The 25,324-nt window shown below is 48.2% G+C and overlaps 1 protein-coding gene and 1 pseudogene across 4 annotated transcripts in view; both read right to left on the bottom strand.

The window, feature by feature from the left end:
• Positions 1 to 740: 740 nt before the first annotated feature.
• LOC148001888 (small ribosomal subunit protein uS13 pseudogene) lies at positions 741 to 1,244 on the bottom strand (annotated as a pseudogene).
• A 15,398-nt stretch (positions 1,245 to 16,642) lies between these two features.
• Positions 16,643 to 25,324, bottom strand: part of Ints7 (integrator complex subunit 7) — a 53,439-nt gene continuing 44,757 nt past the window's right edge. For 2 of the 4 annotated variants that reach the window (XR_015635157.1, XR_015635155.1), the window contains exons 16-21: positions 24,829 to 24,897; positions 23,299 to 23,431; positions 21,328 to 21,426; positions 19,716 to 19,901; positions 17,455 to 18,037; positions 16,643 to 16,872 (exon numbers count right to left, since the gene is read on the bottom strand). Coding sequence is in view for 1 of the 4 variants with exons in the window: in NM_001191675.1 (NP_001178604.1) it covers positions 17,735 to 18,037; positions 19,716 to 19,901; positions 21,328 to 21,426; positions 23,299 to 23,431; positions 24,829 to 24,897 (790 nt within the window). In the remaining 3 variants the exon portion in view is untranslated. Of the gene's footprint in view, positions 18,038 to 19,715; positions 19,902 to 21,327; positions 21,427 to 23,298; positions 23,432 to 24,828; positions 24,898 to 25,324 lie in introns of all 4 variants that reach the window. The other 2 variants (XR_015635156.1, NM_001191675.1) reach the window with 2 other exon arrangements.

The raw sequence follows: 25,324 nt of genomic DNA, 5'->3' as shown, positions 1-25,324 counted from the left end.
ATCAAATATTTTATTCATGTAGACCCACCCCAACGTATACTTTTACAAAAGTAATATTAAGTTGTTATAGATTGCAGACAGACAGACAGATCGGCTCTACCCCCTCTGTCAATAGAAGGTAGGGCATACTTCTACCCCAGTCTTATCTGGGCTGGGCCTGAAGCTTGTTTGCTTCAGTAGAAGATAATGGAAGTGGCCTGAGGTGACTTACAAGGATGAACCATATGCAGTCTTAGGAGACTCTCAATGAGATCCAATCACCACATGAGGAAGCCTGCAGCCACATAGGAGTTCTACAAAGAGGCCTCAACTAGATGGACACTCGGCTGAGCACATATCTGATGACCAGCCACAAGCGTCACCCTTGCCCATGAGGACCCTTTGGACCTTCCAGCAGCCTTGGGACACAGCTAATAGAAAGTGGTGTAGAACAAAAGAACCAAGAGAGCATCACATTTTAGGCTGTTAAGTTTGAGGGGAGTTTTTACAGCAATCACAAATCAACGCACAGAATGTATACAGGGTTTAGAATGTGCTTGGCATGGCTGTAACTTTGAAAGTTTTAACTGGAGTACCTCTTACACTTGACCTTGACTGTACACCAGCACCCTCAGTTTACAGAGGAACTGAGATATAGGCAAGTGAGTACTTTTTCTGGGCCGTGTGGTAAGTGATGGGCTAGGATTTTTTTTTTCCCCATAGGTATATAAACTATTTATTAATAGCAAAGGCCCAAAGACTCATTTCTTCTTGGAAACACCTACAGTACGGCCCCTGTGGCCAGTGGTCTTGGTGTGCTGACTGTGGACATGAAGGCCCCAAAAGTGGCACCACCCTCTATGGGCTCGGACTTTCCTCAGCCACTCCAGGTCCTCACGCAGCTTGTTGTCTAGACCGTTGGCCAGAACCTGGCTGTACGTCCCATCCTTCACGTCCTTCTGTGGGATCTCGTACTGTCGTGGGTTCTCCATGATGGTGATCACACACTCCACATCATCCTCTGTGAGCTCCCCAGCCCTCTCGGTGAGGTCAATGCCCGCTTTCCTCAACACCACATGAGCATGTCTCTGCTCCACACCCCTAATGGCAGTGATGGCGAAGGCTATTTTCCCCGCCCATCGATGTTGGTGTTGAGGACTCGCAGGATGTGCTGGAACTTCTCAGGGATCACTAGGGACATGGCGGTGGCACAGGCGGTGGTGTGTAGGCTTCCTGTGGAAGCTGGGCTAGGACTTGGATGGCTAATCTAGAGTCTGTGTTCTAAACCCCATCCCCCAGTGGCTCTCTGCTGATTTCCTTTAGTTTGGAGAGACCGCTCAGCAGTTAAGAGCATTGACTGCTCTTCCAGAGGTCCCCAGGTTCAGTTCCCAACACACACGTGGCCGCTCACAGCCCTCTGTGGTTCCAGCCCTAGGAAATGCAGTGCCCTCTTCTGGTATCTGTGGGCACCAAATGCAGACGGTACTCAGGCATCCATGAAGGCAGAAGAGCCATACACATAAAGAGAATTTAAAACCATAAATAACTTTCATGGTCAATAAATACCAAGCTAGCCAGGCAAAACAGTGCATTCTTATAATTGTAGCACTCTGCAGGCTATGTAGGTAGATTTCAAGTTTGAGGCCAGCCTAGGCTACATAGTGAGACTCTTTCTCACCATGCACCAAGGATGCTGAAACTGTCCCTGGAAACCATGATTTGAATATCTCAGGTAGCAGCACTCCTTTCACTGTGGGAATTACTTTCAGGGGATATATGTATTATATATAATAATTATATGTAGAATTATTGCATATAAATGTTAATATATAATGTTTATTAATGTTCAGTTATTGGTAAAACTTTAAATAGTAGTAACTTAGGAGTGAACCTCAAACTCAGAATCCTCCTGCCTCAGCCTCCTAAGTTCTGTGATTACACTTGAGTACTACACGCCTGGTGGCGACACTATTTAATCAGATTGTTGGACAGTCTGCAGAGAAGTCTGCCGTCTTGGTCACTAGATAGACGTCATAGGCTAGAGATTGCTCACGAATGGAACCACTTAAATCCAGATACCAAAACAGACTTTCAAGGTTTTGCCTCAGACCCTCAAGTAGTAAATCCCTAAACCACGGCCCCGGAATCTGTCTTCTGTCTTCTGTGTGGCTCTGATGGTAGACCAGGGTACCCAGACTCTAACTCCATTTCTCCTTATCCACATTGACAGCTCTGTCAAATCCTGGACCAACTTCCAACCAAGCTAAGGCTAAAGAATCCTCTGGTAAACATTCGGGAATCCCTGGCACTTAGCCAGCTTACAATTTTATCTTTGGGCTCATTCATTCTATATATCGGTATGGAGACTCATTCATCTTCCTGTGGTGCCAGGGTGTACTGCCATGCCTCCTTCTTCAACACTGAATGCTTCATTCCTGCACCCGTTTGGAGGTATTGACTGCTGACACTCACGGGTGAAATACCCGGAAGTCATCTCCATATGTAAAGTGTGTGCAGTCTCTCTCCGATGAGGATTTACCAGATTCAACATGCTGGTCTCAGGTGAGACACTTCTAAAGAGCTGTTCTGTGAGACTCACCTGAGATTCTTGTTGGCTCTGACTGACACCCAATCTCTTCCCCTGTCCCTCTGCTCCTTTGTGTGTATCCCAAGAACATGCCTAACACTTCCCATACTCAATTTCCAAGAGTGTTTTCTAGGGAACTGACCTCATCATAGCTGCCTGGAAGTCAGTATTCTGCTAGTAGCCTTCAGAAGAGAGAGCACTAAGAGGCTGTGTTCCAGAGATAGCCAAGGTTTCACCTAGTGCTACTTGGTAATGCCCAAGAGTCACCCAGGTGGTACTGGATTTGAAGACATGAAGAGGTCATGAAGAGCAGCTGAAGTTTGGCACTGTGAGAGGCCATGGGAGGCCATCTGTGAAGGTGCAGCCTCAGTTGTAATTTATGGCCCGGGACTGTGATGGCTGCTGATCAAGGTTCCCTGGTCCCCTTCTTTCTGAGGTGTGTAGGAAGGACAGCCATGATGACATAACAGAAGCTTCCTCACTCACCTGACACAGAGCGGCCTGGGAGTTCAGCCAAGCATCAGTGACAAAGGAAAGAAAAGTCAAGGATTTTTTTCTTGGTAAAGCTTGTGGGAAAACACTTTTCTTTTCGTCAAGTAGCTGTATGGATTTGACCAGGGAGAGAGGCTGCTGGAGACTCTGGAAGGATGAGGCACTACCCAGAGAAAAGGAGTACACTGGTGAGCTGGGTGTGGTGGCTCGCTTCTGTAAATCCCAGTACTCGGGAGGCTGAGGTGGGAGAATTGCTGTAAACTAGAGGTCAGCCTAGACTACACAACGAGACATTGTCTTAACAGAAAAGGAAAAGCAAGAGAAAAAGAAACAAAACAGCATGAGGCAAACATAGGCACGAGGAAAGACGTCTTGCCACACCACGCTCCGTGTCCCGACTGTCCCGTGACTTTTTTTCTCACCAACCCTTCATTCTCTGAGCTTCCAGAACGTCCCAGAAGTTGTCTGTCTGTCTGTCTGTCTGTTTCCTCTTCTCCCCACTGCCCAGTTCTAGAAGTTCAACCAACCCAGAGTTCTGCCACCCAAGATGGCCTCTTCCCTTGATGAGCATCGGGGTGTTCTCCGTCCCCTTAGTTGTGTTGGACTCCCTTGTGTGGAACTGCATGAAATGTGAGGCTGTGGTCGCAGCCGTCTGACGATGAGGGAAACGGTGGGAAGCCAGGCCTCGGTGGCTTGCCTCATTAGGACGGAGGTGCTGAGAGACACGTCTTCACCAACAGTGATCCAGCCCCTCCAGGAACTGCTTAGAGGCAGCAGTGCTCATCCCTCCCAAGGAGGCCATGAGGGCAGCCTGCCCTGCCTTGCTGTTGGGCAATGTTGGCCCAGGCCGGGCTGGGCATGGTGACCCGAGGTGTTTATGATTCTTCACCGCTTCTTTCAGAACTCTGTATCCCTGGCTTCACTCAGAGTGTACCGCCTCATTCTTGTACTAAATCCCTTAATTCCCAATACCTGATTGGCTGGCACACAGGTTCTGTTCCCATGGGTGCTGACTAATGCAGCTAGAATTGGGTAGGTCCTGCACCAGGCCCTCTGTATCCATTGTGCCTCCGCACCAGCTGCCTCCTTTCTGTGTGGTGGTGGAAAGGTGCACAGCCCACGTCCCTCCTTCCTGACCTCTGCTGCTTCACTTCCAGACTGTTTCTGTTTCCTGTTCTGTCTGGCAGGTGGCCTGAGGAAGTGACACAGGCTGGCACCCAGCTAGGGCTAATGTTAGGAAGAGTTTCCTGTTCGTAATTTCCAGTTAGAAAATGCAACCAGGGCCCTGGCATATGTATGTGTGTGTGTGTGTGTGTGTGTGTGTGTGTGTGTGTGTGTATATATATATAAATTTTTCATAAAAGTGATGCATATTTTTAATCCCAGCGCTCGGGAGGCAGAGGCAGGCAGATCTACAGGCAGATCAACAGAGTGAGTTCCAAGACAGCCAGAACTACTCAAAACAAAACAAAAATAAACAAACTAAAAACCTAAAAGAAGAAGGGAGGGGGGAAGGAAGGAAGGGAGTGAAGGAGGGAGGGAGGAAGGGAGGAAGGAAGGGAGGGAGGAAGCAAGCCTATACCCTCAATGAGCACGGGGTACAGAGGGTAAAATCATGGCATCTTGGGCTTGGACACAACCTAATAGATTTTCTCGTGGGGACACTGAACCTGGTTTGTCTCCATATGTCCTTTCCGGCTTCAGTTAGCTGGGACATCAAGGCCACTGTCACTGACCAGTGTCTTCGAGTGATGGCCTCCCTCATGCCTGGCTCTCCCTGCTCATGACTGCTCCGGCACTGCTCACAGTGGGGTTGGCCTACACTGACAAACGTCAGACTGACAAACGTCAGACTGCTGGAGTGAACGGCATTAGACGGTCTCGAGCATCCGTCTCCATACCCAGACACTGCTATGATTTAGAAAACAGGGTGAGGTAAAGGCCTGTGTTTGTTGTGTAGCTGGTTAGCTAGCTAGTGGCTAGCTTTGATTTGAGATAGGATCTTGTAGCCCCCATGGCCTCACACTCAGTAAGAATGACACTGGACTCCCCACCTCCTGTCCCCACCTCCTCAGCCACTTCACACCCAGTTCACACAGTGCTGGGGATGGGGATCACACCCAGACCTTGGCACATGCAAGGCAGGTACTCCACCCACTAAGCTCTATCCTTAGACCCTGTGCTGAGAGAGAGAGAGAGAGAGAGAGAGAGAGAGAGAGAGAGAGAGAGAGAGAGAGAATATAGCCGGAAGAGGGACTTCGATCCCTTGGAGCTGGAGTTGTCGCTGGTCGTGAGCTGCCTGGGTGCTGGGAACCAAATTCAAGTTCTCCAGAAGAACGCACGTGCTCTTGACCCCTGGGCCACCTCTGCAGCTTAATTTATTTTTAAGCTGAAGAAAGAACTAGGGTGCAGCTCAGTTGTAGTCCCAGAGCTTAGCTATGTGAAGCCCTGGGTCTGTCCCCAGCACTAGATCAAGGGAGAAAGCGGGGAGGAGGATGGAGAGGTGAGTCCCCTGGGACATTTCCTCAGTGTCTCCTCTCTTCCATGTTTGATTTCAGTGCCTTTCCTCTGCCTGGCCCTTCTCCATGCCTCACGTGCCCATCTCGGGGCAGTGCCCTCTCCAGGACCCCCTGCCACTGGGTACCTTAGAATGGCACCGTTTGGAGAGGGCACTGAGGGAAGCCCAAGGCTTTAGAGACCTCATCGTGGAGTAGCATCCATCTCGGCCGGCAGCTCTGCTGAGCATCACAAAGAACCACCTGACCATGCAGAGAATCCAAAGGATCAGGAAGAGGGGACAGGAACCAGTGGGGGCCATGGAAACCCAAAATGGTGGGCTTGGGGATGCGCAACCCACAGGCCTTTCGCGGAGTGCTTTGGTGACTGTTTAGCTCTAAGCAGCTCCCATCCATGAGTCCTTTCTTGGGAAATCCTTTGATCTCTCTGCTTGTCCCTAACAGCACTCAACGCAGGTCTGCGCAGGGGTTTGAACAGAGGGAGGGGCTCGTGAAGACTAGAGTCTGTGCTCAGAGCAGCCAGGCAGCATCCTCCACACCCCGTGTCCCCACATAGCCCTCCTGTCCACCCTCTCAGCTGCCCGACCCACAAGGCAGCTGGGCGGTGTTGGCAGAACTGAGGCTGAGCACTGTGGGCTTCTACGCCTTCCCCCTGACCATCCCAGAAAGAGGCTGGACCAAGGAGAGCGGGAAGCTCCACACTTGCTGAGCAGGTGTCTGCAAGCCTGTTTTGGCTGTTTACTCTGCTAAATGCTCATCTGTGTCAGCGAAAAGAGAACACACACATGCTTTTTTTTTCTATCCCTGATACATATCCTGGGAAGTAAGCAGTTGAAGTGAGTTTGTTTCTTACTATTAAAAAAAAAAAATAAGTCTTTTGAATATTTTCTTCAATTAAGTAATATATTACTAAGAGTCACATTATTTTTAAAAACTCATTATTTATTTAGTAGCTGCTTTGTTTGCTTTTGAGACAGAAAGCTCCTGTGGCTTCTCTCACTCCACCTGCCCCTCTCAGAATCCCCTTCCTATGCTGGATCTCCCTCGCTCTCTTTTCTTTGGACACATCTAACAATGTCTGACCTAGTGCTGCACTGTTTTCTTCATCAAAACAGAACCGTACTTACATGGTTTTGTATGACGTGCTGCAAAAGAAAATTTGCATTTGTGATTATAATTGAGTGAAAATTAAATGACTACATTTGACCTTCTTTCATTATATACACACATACACACGTGTGCACGCACATGTATATTTCTTGATGGCTTGTTGTTTGTTTTGTTTGTTTGTTTTTGAGATGGGCTCCTTAGGTAGCCCAGGCTGGTCTGGAAAGTCTGGTTAAGGCTGACTTGACCTCATGAGTGTCTTGACTTAGCCTCCATGCGCTGGGATATCCAGCTTGATATGAACACTATAAATATATTTCCCACCATTTTATATGTTGGTTGTGGTGAATTTTGCCATGAAAAGGCTTTATTTGTTTGCCTTGGAGTGTGCTTGAAAATGTATATGCCGTCCGGGGTGATGTGATGTTTTTTTTTTATTCATTTATTATATATAAGTACACTGTAGCTGTCTTCAGACACACCAGAAGAGGGCATCGGATCTCTTTACAGATGGTTGTGAGCCACCATGTGGTTGCTGGGAATTGAACTCAGGACCTCTGGAAGAGTAGTAACTGCTGAGCCATCTCTCCAGCCCCGATGATTTTTTTTAAGTGAATTTTATTTTACGCAGACACAGAGTGGCTCTCCAGTTTCTAGGCACTGTGGAAACTCATGTCTGCTTTGCACATTTCAGAGACAAACAAATCGAACTGTGGGACTGTCAATTCTTTGCTATTCTGGAAAAAATGAAAAAGGATGGGCCTCAAAGGTGTCCTCTGTGAGCTCGGCAGGGCGGCACTAAACCCTACCACTGAGACCCTGAGGGACAGCACAGAGTGAGCTTGGGCCTGAAATGGCTCCCTCCCTCGGGGTTGCTGATTGCTCAGACTTATGGTTCTCAAGCCTTGTTCCAGGGAGCTTTTGTGGTTTAAATCAATGTGCTTCTGGGAATCAGCCCTATTATTTCCTAGTTTACATTAACAGCCTCCCTCTTCCACCGCTGTCACAGAATGCCCTTTGTCCTACAGCACAATGCCAGTCTTTTCAGGGATCTCTGAGCGCTTTCTAATTAGGACCCACAACCTCAGGCCAGAGGAGAGAGTGAAGCCTGGAGGCAGGGACAGAGCTGCCCCTTGGTCACAACAGAGAGGAGCCCAAGTTCAGCTGTTCCTCAGGAGCAGCCTACACCACCTCTTAGACCACCGGGTCCGCAGCAGAGGACAATGTGTTCTGCTGTGCAGCTTAGGATCAGCTGCTATTGGCTTGGACTGAGTGGAGCAATACCCAGAAAAGAGCTGGGTAATAATAGCTCTCACACGGCTAGTCCAGTTGTCAAGCCTAGCCTGGAGGACCAGAAACTACATCAAGCCCGTCTGAATATGACTTCTAAGCAATGAAATATCGTCAACAGCCCTGCTCTGTGTCACACACACACACACACACACACACACACACACACACACACACACGGACACCGAATGTGCAAAGGTGCACACTCAGCAGCTCTGTGGGGACAGCCTAGGAAAGGACACCGTGACATGACAAGGGAGGATGGAGGCCAGGCAGCACCAGCCTGGGGTCTTCCCAGGGTGGCCTCTGAAAGGACGTTGGATTCAGTAGAGACAAGATTGCTGCACTGTGCTGGGGAGATCTGGAGGGAAAAGTTCCTGCACACCAAGACCCACATGATACAAGGGACAGAGATGTGCACTGTTCTGGGGTTCTGTGAAAGAGCTGAGAGTCAACATGTCACGAGTGGCCATGGTCTGCCCACCACTGTTGTGTCACACATGCCACATCTATCTCGTGTTTCTCAGGGTCGGGGACGTTATAGTGCTGGTGGCTGTTTTTCCTTCTTGGCTTTCTTGCTGTAAACCCCCCCCCCCCCTTCTTCCATGTTTCTCTCCGACTGTAGAAGACCTGCTGCTGGAGACTGCTGCCTGTCTGCCCAGGGCACGGGCATTTCGCTTCAGTACAAGACACCCAGGCTATACCCAGGCTACACCCAGGCTATCCAGGAAGGCCTGGGCAGGACCTGTGCTGGGCAGCCATCTGCTCCAGGGCAGATAACAGGAGCCTGGGCCCTGGTTCCCTGCTACTGTGCTAGCTACAGAGAGAGCCAATGCTCTGCAGAAGCTGCATGTGAAAGTAGGTGGGTCCAGGGTGTGAGGAGGAGGGCATCGATTGGGTAAGCAACAGATGTGAGCCTTGGGCATCTGACGCCTCTCATCAGTTCTCAAGGCCAGGCTTGCCGTGACAGGTAAAGCCATGGTGTAACCTCCTCTCCTTTCTTGTCCCTGATATTTTCTTTTCTCCACTGGATCTTCCGAGTGACGGTTGATTTACCTTCTTGGTTGATGCTGTCCTCATGCCTCCCTAGACTTGAGCACCATGGATGAACAGAAGCCCTCAGCGTTCCCTCTGACACCTGTTCATATGAGGGCCTCAGTCAATTCATGAGAACATGGCTGGACACACAAAGACTATATATGTTCTACCTGCTGACCAGCGGGATGCTGTTGCTGGAGGGAAGTGAGGTTTAGGGACCATGGATCAACAAGCAACAGCACTTGCTGTTTCTCTTGGCTATGGTTTTGTGAGTGTGTGTGTGTGTGTGTGTGTGTGTGTGTGTGTGTGTGTGGATACGCAGGCCAAAGGCCAATGCCTTCACTCTCACCTTAGTTTTAAAGATAGGGCCTCTCGGTGAAACTGGAACTGAAGAATTGGCTGGCTGGCCAGTAAACCCCAGGGCCCCTCTCAGCTCTATGTCCATGTACTGGGATCTCAGGCATTTCCTGTAGACCTGGTTTTTTGGTTCTTTGGGGTTTTCTGTTTTGTTTTATTTTTTTGTGGATGCCGGGGATCTGAATTCAGGCTCATGTTGCTGTGTGGCCAGCACTTTGATGGAGCCATTTCCCTAGCCCCCTTTGCCACCTCTTTATTGATGGAGACATTTCCCCAGCCCCCTTTCCCACCTCTTTTGCTCTTTCCTTTCAACAAGGCCTCATTCCGGAATCTAGGCTGGTTTCCCAGTCCCGCTTCTGTGGAGTGCTGGGTACAGGTGTACATGATCACGTCTGACCTAAAGGGAAAATGTTCTTGTAAACATTAGCTTCACAATTGGCGAAAGCCTTCCCACTTCAGACCCAGACCAGTACACTAGGACCACGCTGGCCTCTCTGACATCTGTGGGTCATGCACTCGTCTTTACACTGTGTAACTGAGGAGAGTAACGGGCCCCTCACTCAGGACAGAATGGCCAGCATGAGAGGGGACGGAGAGGCAGAGGAGCGTGTTCCTACTCACAGGAAACTGGAATGTTAGGTATCACTTTGCCCAGTGAGGCCAACCTCATGGGCCGGGTAGCCTGACAAGAGTGAATGAAAGAGGCCCTGGAGGAACATGGGGAAGCGATGTGGATAGACAGCTTTTTCTGAGCTGAAGAGTTGAACAAGGACAACATAGCGTGTGCACAAGGCAAACACAGAATGTTCAGGATGCTTCTTTTCTGCAGTCGGGGTTATGCACAGGGGTGTCAACAGCCTAATGTGGCTGCCAGGACAGCTAGTGTCTAAGTGTGCAGGGTCTTTGGGTGACATTAGGAATTTAATGGGCAGAATGCCCCTCCTCCTAAATTGGGATGCATTGGGAATAGTACTTTGCTTAGAAGAGACTGAAACGAGCGAAAACCAGCACTCCAGGAACGCGTGAGGCTGTGAAGTGGGGTGCTGGAACAGGGAGGGAGGGAATGTTGTGGAGAGCCCCTCACAAGTAGGCCAGCCCCTGCCAGGGTGCCTCTCACTGTGTGAGGAACAGCCTCTCTGCCCTCACTGTAGCTGCCAGGGGCCCTCCTTCCCCCCTCCCTGCAGGGCATTTTCACTGTGCATCTCCTCTCTGTCCTTTTTTCCCTTCTTGGCCACAGCCCTCACCACTTGCTCCAAGTCAGTCTCTCGGGTTATTTATATCTGTCTGGAGGCCAGAGCCCTCTGGAAGGCAGGTGCTTGGTGGGGAGACCACAATTTCCCAGGTGGCCGTGGGCTGTGAGCTGTCAGCTGAAGCCTCCATGTGAACCTGCTGAAGGCATGGGGCCAAGGTCATAGAGTCTCTCCGTCTGCCTGTGCTAGCTGGCTAACTCTGTGGTGGGAAAGGACCTACTACATCTGGCTCTGCTGTTGCTGTGCCCACAGGAAGGCCTGAGGATGGAAAGAGTAAATTCCTCTTTAACCTTGGGTCCTCACTTCGACCAGCACATTCTTCTGAGGCCGAGCTGACCTGCAGCTGATGTTTCTTTCCAGAATGCCTCCTGGGCCACCAGCCCACATGGCCCATGCCATCTTTGTCAGAGGAAGATGATTCAAGGTGAAAACTCTGCTGATCATGTGACTCTTCACAATGCTACACAGCTGAGCGTTACTAGCTCCACTCCACGGATGGCACCAAGGGTCAGAGAAGTGTGTCAAGAAGGGAGACTCCAAGACACACCAGGGACTGGTATCAGATGTTGGTGACATGAGCCACCACACATCCAAGACTCCACGTTTAAGACAATGTTCATGAGCAGCTAACTACACACACTTCTGGGCAGGAACTTGTCTGGAGAATTTGGCTCAGGGTATTTCTGGGGGTCTCGAGAGGGTAATGGGATTTACACCATGGGATGGCAGGAGTCAGGAGAGACCCCCTGAGAGGTTTTGTAGGGATCTCCATCTCCCTCCTAAACCCCGGATCTAAGGCACGTTAAGACTGCTATGCATGGATTCGATTGCACAGGAGGGAAACCTGCAGCGTGAGGCTGGGTAACACTGAGGCACAGGCTGAGTGTCCCTTTCCAGTGAGCTAAGCGTCACAGCAAGGTACAGCAGCTACTTGGAGAGGCCCACCCAGACCCCACATATGCGGAGAAATCAGGTTCTGAGGAAGCTGGTTTTCAGCTGTCAAGGCCAGAGGAGGCTTCTCATTCACCTTGGTCACATCCTGAGTGAGAAACAAAGTGGCCCTGAACACAAGGAAACTGTCCACTGCTGTCCTTCCCACACCAATGCTGGCCAAGCCTTGGGCATGGTTGAGAACTAGCTGAGTTCACAAACTTGCTGGGACAAAAGCTGCCTAAGCGGCAGTTGGGATGTCTGTGAATTACTTTCCTGCGTAGGGGGAGGAAAGGTGTTCTTCCTTAGTCACTCAGATGTGGGGGCTAAGGGCAGACTTCCATGCCAACCGCCCTCAATGTGAGCCCAGATGAGTTCCTCAGGACAATGTAATCCTAACCAGGACTAAATCCCAGGAACACAGTAAACACAGACAGACCTTATGATGCCCACATGGTCCTGCGATTAGGCTCTTGCAGTGCAACACTGAAGAACTAAGTCGCCAAATAGCCTGTCAGGTCTTGCATCAGGGGAGCTGCTCCTAGAAGTAGAGGGACATACGGTCCAAGTGCTCCAAAAGGAGGGGAGGTCAGCAACTGGCCAGTTTCCTAATGCCTATGATCATCTCCTGCTACACACAGGACACCACTAAGATTTCAGAACAACCACTGTAGACATGGCTTACTGTTAGCAGCTTGGTGCTTTTTCAAAGAATTGAGTTTTCCCAGCATCCACGTAGAGGCCCATAACCACCTGTAACTCCAGCTCCAGGGGATCCTAATGCCCTCCTCAGGCCTCTATAGTACACACATAATAATAATAATAATAATAATAATAATAATAATAATAACAACAACAACAACAACAACTGTAGAAATGGCACTTTTGCATCCTTTCCACAATCCTTATCAAAAGGCCAATTCTCTAACACAATAGCCATCAGTATGCTCTAACAGTAGGTCTTGAACACCCTTCCAGTCCCAGCTTCCTAATGATCCCCTTCACCTGCTGCCTGCCCTTGGTGATTGGTGAGGGCAGACAAAGATGGGGAAGAGGGTCATAAGCTTTATCATGTCACTGTCACCACTCAGGCCTCAACCTCTGCCTATGCTGCCTGAAAGATGCTGACAGACACAGCACCTGTGCTCCAGAGTTCGGTGGGTGGCAGGCACCTCAGGGACACTGGTGTCCCTTGACAACTCTCAGTCTTAAGACAGACAGGCAGACAGACAGACAGACAGACACACTGTTCTTAATCCTGTAAACAAAACTCTCAAACAAGCTTCAGCAAAACTCACAGATGAATTAGGTATGGCTTTTAATCCCAGCACTCAGGAAGCAGAGGCAGGCAGATTTCTGTAAGTTTGAGGCCAGCCTCCTCTGCATAGTAAATTCCTGGACAGCCACTACTCAGAGAAACCTGTCTCAAAAACAAAAAATAAAGCCAACAACCAAAGCAAACCAACAACAAACCCACAAATCAATCACCTCGAAAGCCAGAGGGTGGGGTAGTCTTACGGTTCTCTCAGGAGGGGGATGGGTGGCTCACATTTCTTATTTTCCCAACTCATAGTATTGTAATTTTACTAAAACAAGCATAGCGGCAACCCGCCACAAAAGACCTACCCGGAAATGGCAAGAAAGTCATTTCTTGTCAGCAGTATACAAAAGCTAGACTTGCCGACAAGTTCTGTAAAGAAGACAGTCCTCAAACTTATTCCACCAAGCATGGAATTACATAGTACACAGGACACATTTTTTTGCACAACAAACTCGCCCATGTGAGAGAGAATTGTGAGGGGAAATAAATAAGTAGGCAGGTATGGAGGGAAGAAAGACTGCAAACGGTTTTGTAGCAAAGTTCTGCAAAGATTTATTTTCTGCATGAGTGTTTTGCCTGCACAGATACATGTGAACCACACACGTGATGTCTGCAGAGGCCAGATCCCCAAAAGCAGGGGCTATACACCTTGTGGGAACTAAACCCAGGTCCTCTAGAGCAGCCAGTGCTCTTAACCTGAGCCATCTCTCCAGCCCAGCTGTAATAAAGTTTTTAAAAGAGTAAACTAACAATATTTAGCATTTTTTCGGGTCTGTGGAAACCAGTGGTTACAGGTCTTAGTGTTGGGGAGAAAAACATCAGCTGTTCTTTTTCCACTCCAATTCCAATAGAAAGCTCCATTGTTTGTAGCAGTTCAGACTGAGCTACCCCAGGAGGACTGGGCCCAGCAGACAGGGAAATTCACAGCTCTGATTAAGTCTGTGTTCACAGGCAATAGGGAGAGGGTGCACTGCTAGAGAGCTGTTGGTAGCAAGTCTAACCACCTAACTGTTGGACTTCTCACAATACCCCCACCCCATTAATTAGTGGCCATGTGACTGACGGGGGCTCCATCTGCAGCACCGTGGAGAAAGTGGGGCTTTGTTAACCCAACGCGATGTGGAGCTACCAGACAAGGCACAGCTGTTGAATTCTCCTGTCATCTATGTGGACTCTCATCTGGAGCTTAAGAGTGAGTCCTCATCTCACTCACACCCTCCCGGCTACAGTGGGCTGTTTAAATTTAACTGGAATGCGAGAGAAGGCAAGCTTGAGTCCCCTCACATGAGCTACTTACGGACGGAGTAGCGAGTGTGACCAGTGGCCGCTGTGGCACATCTACAACATTCCCACTGTGATCCAGGGCTGCTCATGTTCCAGATACCAGCAGGGTCACCTGATTCTCCAGTCTGCTGCAGGTACTGGCACAGAAAGACAAAGGGCCTTGCTGGAGGGCCTGGCTGGATCAAGTGAATCATGGGCAGAACCTGAACGGACCGGTCTGGGACCCTCGATGCCTGACCATTCCACCCCAACTCCTCTTTGTAATTCTGTACTGAGGATGGAATCCAGGGTCTCTTGAGTCACGCTCAAGAGTGATGTGACTTCCAGTTGCAAATTACCTGCCACCTACGTTATTCTGAGCTCCATAGGTCACAGAGGTAGCGCTCACTTACACTAGAACATAATTCAACGGACCATCGACATCAAGATGGAAACGGTCTGTATGATTTTCTGTGTATATTTGCTTTTAAATACTTTAATGATTTATAATATGCAGTGGTAAGAAATCCCAGCTTGGCTAGGGAAACATCTCTCTTTACTCAGTGTAGCTGGAAGAGTGTTGGTTGGAAACCTAAGAACTGATCCAGTCAGCGAGGTTTGTGCCTGTAGTGCCAGCATTTCATAGGTAATGTGGAAGGGTTAGTGGTTCACAGCCAGCCTCAGTCACAAAGGGTTCTGGAACCTTCTTGGAAAGGAACAGAGCAAAGCCAACACTGAAGACAGTGGAGAGGAAAGCAACAGTAGCATCAGTAGTGCTGAGAGTGAGCCCTGCGCTGGCTGCGTGGCAGAAGTGCTCCTGGTCTACTGCAGCGACTATAACACTCAATCCCACCCACACACAAAGCACAGAAAGTCTCCGTGTTAGGAATGAAGAAAGGGAGGCACAGTCATCAGAGGGGGAGTCTCAACTGAGAAAATGCCTTCGTAAGACCCTGCTATAGAGGGCTTAATTAGTGATTGGTGGGGGAGGGCCAGCTCACTGTGGGTGCTGTCATCCCTGGGATGGTGCTCCTGGGTTCTGTAAGAAAGCAGGCTGAGCAAACCATGGAGAGCAAGCCAGTAAGCAGCACCCTCCATGGTTTCTGTCAGTCCTACCTCCAAGTTCCTTCCTCGATGGACTTACTACCTTGGCTTCCACCAACAGACCGTGATTCAGAGTAAGCAAGCCAAAACAAACCCATTCCTCTCCAGGTGCTTTGCGCCACGGTGTTTCATCACAGCATTTATAACCCTATGACACACAATGCTTAGCTTTCCTAAGGTGATAAACATAGGCAAAGTTTGAATGTGGGCAGTGTGGGTGCAAAGACTATGCCCTCACTTATTAAGTACTAAGAAAAGCAGGTCTGCCTTCTGAGAGGCAGTCAATTACCAAAAAGGGAACCGCCATGCTGATTTCCTACTCAGCATGCTTTTCTTCAATTATCCTTTTCATTCATTAGTGTCAAGTTTATAAACACAATCTTCTCCGAGTAACTACTTAAAGGTTGATTAAAAAAAACCCACTACACTGGACATACAGTCAGACAATGCCACTCCTATCCCACTGGACGTACTGAGTCTGGTTTGCTTCAGTTACTTTCACACTCTGAACCATCAGGACCTGCTTTTATTTGTTTTCCAGGCTTGTGTTGGGGTCCGGGGGGTCACCACAGTACACAGAATCCAAGAGTTTAGAAAATAGTGTCTTGGGCTAGAGAGATGGCTCAGCCATTAAGGCTAGGCTCCCAACTAAAAATATAAGAAAAGAGTGTCTTACTAGATTTGCATTCTTTCTGGACAATTCTCCGTGCTAGAGACCTGCAACTCACTCTAATATCGACGAAGGTGAAAAAAAAAAAAAAAAAGGCAGGCTGTCTTTAATCCCAGCACTCAGGAGGCAGAGGCAGTCTGAGTCTGGTCTATAAGCGAGTGCTAGGACAGCCAGGGCTACACAGAGAGATTCTGTCAGGCTGGTGACAGAGTAAGTGGGACTTGGGTCCTTGCTCCTTGGTTCAATTTCTGGCATTAAAGATATTTTCCCCCAATTTGTTTTCATCTTTGTTTTTTCCAGTTACCTAATAAAACTGAATTAGAATGGAGAAACCCAGCCTAATTCAGTCATTTGCAAGGAGGCTAAAGTCTGAGTGTACAGAGACACACGCAACTTACCACAGCCCAAAATGGAACATCGACTCAGCTCTTTCCATATCCAGCAAAGGACGCGGGCTCCGCACGCTGCTGACCAAGTGCAGACTGTGCACGGTGTGCAGCTAGGGGGCTGGGGTGGGGGTCACTTACAGTGGATAAGTAGACGTGCACATGCTGTGACAAGCAGAATTGGCTATGCAGAGGGAACATCTCAGAAAGCCAAGTGAACTCGGGAACCTACTTCTCAGCCCCAGGGCCGATGGTCAGGAATAAACAAAAACAAAACCCTAAACAGCATTTTAGAAAGTCAAATCCTCTCATGTATCAGGATGACTTTGAAGAGGAAATAGTAAAACACAAGCAGAGAAATTAGGAGATTTATTTACACAGGGAACCCAGGGCTCGCACCCTTAGCAGCCACACTGCACTCAACACCGACGACCACCCGGGCTATGGGCACCTCAGCTCGTCCTGTGATGACCACTAGCGCATGCGGTGTGTGTCCGCATGACTGAAGTAGAAAAAGGGCTTTTCTGGCCAGCCAGAGTCTGTTCCCTGAGCATCCCAGCCGAGGTTACATAACGGAGATGGCTGTGGAGACATCAGGTGTAGAGTCAACACCTCATCTAGAAGAATCTGTCCCCTCTACATCAAACAGGAAGACATATGCGAACCTATTTCAATTGTAGAAAAAATGTCCACACTAGTCACACACCAGGAAAAACAACACACTATTCATTTCCAACTGTTCTAAGTAGCTGTGAGCTGTTTTTTTTTTTTTTTTTTTTTAAAAAGACCAAAACAATAAACTAGCATGGCCTTAGGGCAGGAGTGGGTAAGAGGGACAGCAATGCAGCAGGATGCTGTACCTGTGGACCACAGATGCCCACAGACCAGCAGGCAGGGGCTGCGGATTCTCCAGCCCTGGACGCCCCGCAGACCGGACAGTACTGTCCTCTGCCTACCTCAGAGCCCCAGGTCTGGGCCAGTCAGCACAATGATTCTGGCAGAGACATAGTCAAATTTACCAAAGATCTGTGACTATTCTTAGAAGAAGAAAATCTCACCGACCACAAAGAATAATACAACAAAAATGCTAAGTGTGAGGCGAAGACTGGGTTTAAGAAATAAAAAAGAGGGGCTGGGGATTTAGCTCAGTGGTAGAGCGCTTACCTAGGAAGTGCAAGGCCCTGGGTTCGGTCCCCAGCTCCGAAAAAAAAGAACCAAAAAAAAAAAAAAAAAAAAAAAAGAAAAATGCACTTTTTTGGCTAAAAGCCAGGTTATTTCTTACACTAAATTTTTAAGAAGAAAATAATCACCAGAAAGCTACATTACAGAAATCAGTGAGTACTGGATTTCACACTGTAGCATTCACACTTAATGCACACGGGGATAAGATTCTTCCTGTAGTCTGACGGCTGTGCAGTGTGGTAGCCGCATGCTTGTGGCACAGCTAAAACCGGGTGTAGGCACCGCGAGGCTGCGGCTGCGGCTGCGGCTGTGGCTGCAAAGGCTGCTGGGCTTGCTGCTGCTGTAGGCGAATCTGCTGGGAATAGGGGTCTTCCAGGGATTTGACAAACATGGTAGTTCTGGGACCCGTCTTCCAGACGATGCCATTGGCATCTCTCACTGATGACTCCACTGTAATGCTGTGCGTTCCAAGGACAGCGAAGTTCAACAGAAACTGAGTGCTGAAGTAATCATTATGTGGCTCGACCCTCTGCTCCATCTCATTGGTCATGCTGTCAACGGGAATCTGGAACACAAGAATTGTTAACCAGCAAGAGCTGCTTACCCACTGTTCTCCTGGAGCTGGGCCCTGTCTAGGGCGCTGGGAGACACCTGCAGACTGGGACAGGCACAGGAATTCTCATTACAGTTCCCAGTTCCCAGCAACATCTGACATCCCTCAACCATAACAGGAGCATTCTACACAGTCCATACAGCCCACCCTTCATCACTTAATCAATATTTATAGAGTGGTTAAGGCACCATTAATCAAAGAAAAGGGAAGAGAATGTGGGAATGGAGACTGAGCCTTATCAGAGCAGACAGTGCAGAGAGGAAACACCAAAGAAAACAGAGACGACAGCCACCAGTCTCTCCTCAGCTTCCTACCTAAAGCTGTGATGATGAAATGTATGCATGTGCATGTGTATGCACATGTATGTGTGAGTGTGTGCCCATGCGCACACATGTAGTGGACCCCATAGGTCAATGCTGGGTGTTTTTCCTCAACCATTCACCCTCCACCTTTACTTTTTGAGATCGTGTACCAGTGGACTTTGTTCTCATGGATGTATTTGGCCAGGGTGGCTGGCCAGTGAGAGTCGGGAATCTGTCTGTCTTCACTCCATCCCTTAGGGTTTGTACTTGGGTTGTGGGGATCCAAACCCAGGTCCTCACACTTGCAAGAAGGCACTTTACTCACTGGGCATTCTCTCCAGTCCTGAATGCCCCTTTAAACCTTTATCCCATCTCTTGTTGTTACACAGCCTTAGTTCAAACACATCAGACTAATCTGGGGACATAATGTGGATTAAATCACCACAAAATTGTTAAGAAATGTCTGAGCAAAGAGACACTGGTGTCTCCTGGGCACACATGCAAGATGCTGGTTTTGGATAGCAACAGCAACCTGATTGATGCTAGCTCACCTACCTCAGGACATCTAGAGGATGCTAGCATGATGCTAGCTAGCTCACCTACCTCAGGACATCTAGAGGATGCTAGCATGATGCTAGCTAGCTCACCTACCTCAGGACATCTAGAGGATGCTAGCATGATGCTAGCTAGCTCACCTACCTCAGGACATCTAGAGGATGCTAGCATGATGCTAGCTAGCTCACCTACCTCAGGACATCTAGAGGATGCTAGCATGATGCTAGCTAGCTCACCTACCTCAGGACATCTAGAGGATGCTAGCATGATGCTAGCTAGCTCACCTACCTCAGGACATCTAGAGGATGCTAGCATGATGCTAGCTAGCTCACCTACCTCAGGACATCTAGAGGGAGCAAATTTCCAAGGTTCCCCCGGGACAGGGTGACCTGCACTGTACATTACATACCGCACGTGGGAGGCAGCACTCCTCCATGAGGAGGTAGAGGGTCTTATAAACAAGGTTGTAGGGCAGGAAGCAGGCATGAGGAGGTGAGAGCCCTTGTTTTCCTTGCTCTAGGAGCATAGGGACAAGCTCTCTTAGTTGCATGGGACTAGGCTGGGTAAGAAACCTGATCAGAAGCACAAGGTCAGATAGTTCTTGCTGTGTGGACCTCAGATAGGTTCCCTACTGCACTAAAGAGTCACAGAATTCATGTTTTGATCTCTGCTGGGATGCTCTGTCTACTAACTGGTTCAAGCTAAGAAAAAAGAAAAAGATTAAGTCTCCCCAAGCCCCAGCTGTGCTATTAAGTTATGACCTCGATATTTACCTTGTAGTCCTGGCTGGATTTACTCTGGAGTGTAGAAGAAACATTCAGACACACAGATTGGATTCTGCGGAACAGTCCTGGTTTAGACCCGTGCTGAACAACGCCTTCTACCTTTAATGCCAGCTGCTGGTTATTCTGTACAGCAATGGGCTCTGCAGGGTTCCGGGGAGAGGGTGACAGAGCAAGCTGCAACAGAACAGTAAAGTAAGTGCTGTCCACCAAAACCAAGCTCTTCAACAAAGCTGGCCACACCGATCACTGGTGACTGATGACACACTCTCGACTGTCCCCGGCAGCTAGCTGTTCCCAGGACCTCATTGTGCTGCCACTACCCTGCAGAGGGACCATCCACATCAAGCTTCCTTTTAATATCTTTGGGCTCTCACTCAGACCTGTTTAGTTTGAGGGAGGCAGGCAAAGGCACTGGCAGCCAGCAGGGGAAGATTCAATGCACCATTTCCTCAGGGGAAATGCTATGTGTAAACGTTTATGTCCACTGGGTATCTCTTTGCTTCTAGAAATTTTTTTTATTGTTTAATTCACTTAAGTAATTTAACATAGACTCAATAAAAATATAAACAAACTTAAAAATCAAAGATAACTCACATTGATGGAGTCACTGTGGTATTTAAAAAGAGTCAGTTTCCACAACGAACACAAAACAAATTGGGAGTGTTAAGGTTGATCCTGCAGCCTCCAGGTTGCTAAGTAACATTTTAAACTTAGTTTTTCTTAAAAAAAAAAAGCACTGCAAATCCCAGATGCATCTTAACGGCAGAACGCCCAAGCGTGACGTCGCTGAGCCTGCTTTAGCCTGCTCCCTTCTATAACCACCTTTGCTGCTTATTAAGGTCTTTTTGGAACATTAGTTGCAACCGAGAACATTAAATGAATGCAGAGTTCATTGGACACACTCCCTGACAGACAGAAAACAAGCTGTCTCTCTCAGGAGACACTCTCCTTCTTTCACAATTCTATTTTCTGAATTAAAAATAGCTTTTAATTTTGAGTGGCTTAAGCATTTCAGTGCACTAACTCTCGCTGTAGGTTAGTTCCCCAGGCTTGTCCTTCAGTGGCTACAGGACTTAGAAGGCAGGCCTGGTGCTGCAGTGGTAGCTGGTTCCATCAGAGCTGAGCCTGCTCGGACACAGACAGCCCCTGCAGTAGGCTTACTCACTCCTGGAGGTAAGAGGTAGACAGGCTCCCATACCCAAATGCAGGTCTTATTAGAGTAACTTTCAAACCCAGTTCCTTCCTCAAATCATTAGATGAAGGGGCTAAAGTCTTAGGACTACACTCTTACCTATGCTAAAGTAAAGATAATACATCTTAGTGATGTCTCGTTAAATCTTCAGATGAGAGCTAGCTGGGTGTTTTTATTACATTTGAGGGTGTGTGTGTGTGTGTGTGTGTGTGTGTGTGTGTGTGTGTGTGTGTGAGACGCGCGCACATGTGAAGGTCAGAGGACAACTTGTAGGAATCATTCTCTTCTACCATACGGGTCTTGGGGATTGAACTTGTGTCAGGTGCGGTTACTCAACAAGCCATCTCTCCAGCCACATTTCGCTGGTTTTTAAACCTGTATTAATCTTAACTGTTTTTTCTACCTTACCTTGATGCTGGTAGACTGCAGTTTCTGGAAAAAGTATCTCTGAAATGAGAGAGGAACTTTCAGCAAAGCGATGATGGCATTGCAGAGGCATGCTGTGTGCTGTGGGAGAGAGGAGTCAGCTGAGAAAACTGCCAACAAATGCTTCCAAGAGCAACACCACAGCAAGCACAACACCCCCAACTACACGGAACACAGCCATCCATGTCGAGAGTCAATCATGGGGCTGCAGAGAAGGCCCAGCAGTGAAAGCACTGATTGCTCTTTCAGAGGACCTGGGTTCAATTCTAAGGCATGTGCTAGCTTACAACAACCTGAAACTCCAGACCCAGGAGACCTGACACCCTTCCTGCTTCTCAGATATAAGGCACACGTGTGCTACACTGACAACTCAGTCAAAACGCGCATGCGCGCGCGCACACGCACACGCACACACACACACACACAGAGAGAGAGAGAGAGAGAGAGAGAGAGAGAGAGAGAGAGAGAGAGAGAGATAGATCTAGCTGCTCTTCCAGAGGACCCTGGTTCAATTCCCAGCTCCCACATAGTGGCTCCCAACCATTTATAAAGGAATCTTGCCCTCTCCTGGCCTGCAAATGAATGCACATGCAACAGAGCACTCGTACGTAATTAAAGAGTTAATTCACTCACTCATTAAAAACAAAAGAAATGTGCCTGGCAGTGGCAGCACACACCTTTAATCCCAGCACTCCGGAGGCAGACAAATAGATCCGAGTTCGAGCCCAGCCTGGCTACAGAGTGACTGCCAGGACAATCAAGGCTATACAGAGAACCCTGTCTCAAACAGCACCACCCTCCCCCAAAAACTGCAATCACAGATTTCTACTTTATGTTCTTATTTTCTAATTTTTTTAAAAATTAGATTTATTTACTAGTTTTATATTCTGTGTTTTCAAGCCTGGCAGCATGATGGAATCACATGGATGATTCTAAAAGATGCTGTCCTTTGTCTAATGGCAGGATTATGCTGTCATTAAACCCACCAGACGTACTGCATTCAACACGTTTAAATATACTGAACACAATACATAGTTTCTGTCAGCCTGCCCTCCAAGTGCCCTAGACACTCCAATACTTTGGCTGTCTGTACCTGTGTGTCTGAAAGCTCTAATGCTGGATCCACTGAATGAGTGCCCGGCTTCCACTCTTACTCCTGGTATCACGTGGGGGCCAGGTCTGTTCCACACTCAGAGCCAACTCTCTTTGGGGTTGGTTGGGAGGGATGACCGGATACTGATATGGTTTTTTGTTTTTTTTTTTTCCCCCCGGAGCTGGGGACCGAACCCAGGGCCTTGCGCTTCCTAGGTAAGCGCTCTACCACTGAGCTAAATCCCCAGCCCCACTGATATGGTTTTTAAAAAGCTCCCAGAGTCACTCTAGTTTGGAGTTAGAGTTAAGAATTACACAGCTTCAATCTGATTGTTCAAGAAGCATAAGATAAAGAAGTTGGCCTGCACCTTCACGAGGTGGGCCTGATAAAAGCTGCCTGCACCTGGGGAAGTAAGAGCTTCCATGTCATATGGTCACGCGGTCAGGAGACAGGCTAAGGGCTGCCACGGATGGGCCTGTTTAACTCATCACTGGTGTTTTGGTGGATAAATGCAGTGAAAATGTAAAACCGAGAGGCTGGCTACCCTAACTGCGCAGTCCACTGACAGGGATTATAGAGTGCGTCTGAATTAGAGGTAACAGGCCAGAGGCAAACACGCAGTAGCACAGATGGAGTTAACTAACTTATACGAACTAGTTGAGGACAGCCTAAGCTATAAGGCCTAAGCTTTCACAAACGAGAACAGGTTCCTGTGTCATTATTCAGGTGCTGGTGGGCTGATAAAGGTTGGTTACACTTGTGTGATATTTCTAATTTGTCCTTTACAATGAAGTCTTAAATAAAACAATAAAATTTTTAAAAACTCAATGATAAAAACTTAGCAAACAAATGCCACTTGCCATGTAGGAAACTGGGGCGTACTTCCGGTTAAGCGACTCCACCTCCTCTAGGACGTGGCTGTACACGGACATCATCCTTCTCTCATACTCGCTGTCCGCGTGGGCAGCGCCTGTGGACCCATACTCCTGGAAACTAAGTAGAGACCAGCAGTTAATCCAACCCGAGCAGTTACTCCTTCGATACCTCCGTGCATTTGCTAAACACGGTCCACATCCACACATCACCTTACAAAAATGAAGTTATTTCCAATTTCAGGTAAGGAAACTGAGGCTTGGTAAGGTTAATCTGTCTACACTTATGTAACTATTAAGTGAAGAGCTGTAATTAGAACTCAAATCTGACTACGAATGACATAATTCTTAACTACTCACATGAAGGTGTTTCATTGTCACCATACAGGAAAGACACCTGAGAAGGGGCCAGCAAGTAACATACTGATATGACATCATATAAACATCAGACAGAGAGCAGGCTAGCAAATCACTCAGCATGCCATTAGACGTGGGGATGGCTGACACTGGGCTATCTATGGCTGAAGAAACACTACGAGCAGAGAGCCTGGAAGTGAAACGGAGCACTGGACGGAGCACTGGACAGAGGGAGCACTGGACGGAGAGAACACTGGACGCAGCAGGGGTTATGGGGGCAGAGCTAGGAAAGCCTAGATTCCCTCCTGTCCTCTTCTCTGAAAACATGTCTAACAGAGATAAGACAAACTCTCAAATCCTAAATACATTTGCAAAGGGCTATCTGGAAGTGTGTACAGTACATGTAATTTACACACTAACAGGCCTTTAATCCTTTCAGCGCAACTGTTGCTGTTAAGGCACTTCAGCGAGGCACTACGTGTCATCTGCTCACTCTCCCTCCATGACCTGGGCAGAAGGAGCTGTGCCTACAGCTTATGCACCCCTGCCTCAGTGAGAGCAAATGCACTGAGCGAGCATGGAAGACATTTGTGGCCACATCTGCCTGACTCCAGAGCTCTCTGTTCAACACTTTAACTTTCATTAAGAAAAGAAACAAAAATATTACAACAGAAGCAGTAAGTGGAAGAAAATATCTGTGTGGCTGAGACTGACATTCTCACGTACACGGCAGAGATCTCAAACACTGTGCTGACACAAGCGGTAGGTAAGCCACAGCTTGCAATCTCAGGCTTCCCTGGCTTCAAACAAAAGAGAATGCAGAATGGAAGGCATCCCAGACACACTGTGCTCGAAGTCTTCTTTAATAGATACAATTATTTTGAATAATTCGTTATTGGGGGAAAGGAAAATGATTAACTCAATCTCTCATCAAAGCTTAGTCACAGAGAAGAAACCGTTCACACTCAAACAACTCCTTCTCAGTTACCTCGGTGAATGCTGTAAATGCAGAGGGGAGAGGGTCCTCCACAGCTTCCTGTCCTAGCCCTGAGACCATAGGCAACCAGGAGAGCACTCTGGCTCTCCTCTCTCCTTTTTCTAAAACACCGGCACAATCATCAGGTAACAACGCACTTACAAAGCAAACGTCATTCAACTCACCTTGCTGATTCAGGATCCAAAACCAGGGCTTCTATAGCGTGGGCTATCAGTAAGCAGCTCTGCTGCTGGCTAGAGCAGTGTTAAGTCACACACGAGAACACAGAACCCACACATACTTCTGCCACAGAGCATCCATTAAGTTTCAATAAATCAATCAATGAAAACTCCAAGAACTAACTCATAAGCCTGACAACGTCAGAACAGTTTGTTTTCTTCTTTCCAATGAGACTGGAAATTGCTAATAAAAAATATGGATGGCTTCAGGGAACAGATGTAGCGGTGACTACAGCAAAGGAGAGGGAACCAAGGTCATCAGTCCCACGTGTGCTGTGCTGTGGCTGTTAAGGGAGCCTTGCTGAGTTAGTTACCTGTTGGCTTCCATCTCCTGACTCACGTGCCCGTACTTTGGGGGATGACAGGTGTATCACTGCCCTGTGCACAACTCGGGGCTGTGGCAGCTCTTCTCTGAGGTAGACAAGACCACCAGGAAGCCATC

Source organism: Rattus norvegicus, chromosome 13, assembly GCF_021556685.1.
Source record: "Rattus norvegicus strain SHRSP/BbbUtx chromosome 13, alternate assembly SHRSP_T2T, whole genome shotgun sequence".
In the NCBI taxonomy this organism is placed as follows: Eukaryota; Metazoa; Chordata; class Mammalia; order Rodentia; family Muridae; genus Rattus; species Rattus norvegicus.
This window is presented reverse-complemented; position numbering and strand designations above follow the sequence as displayed.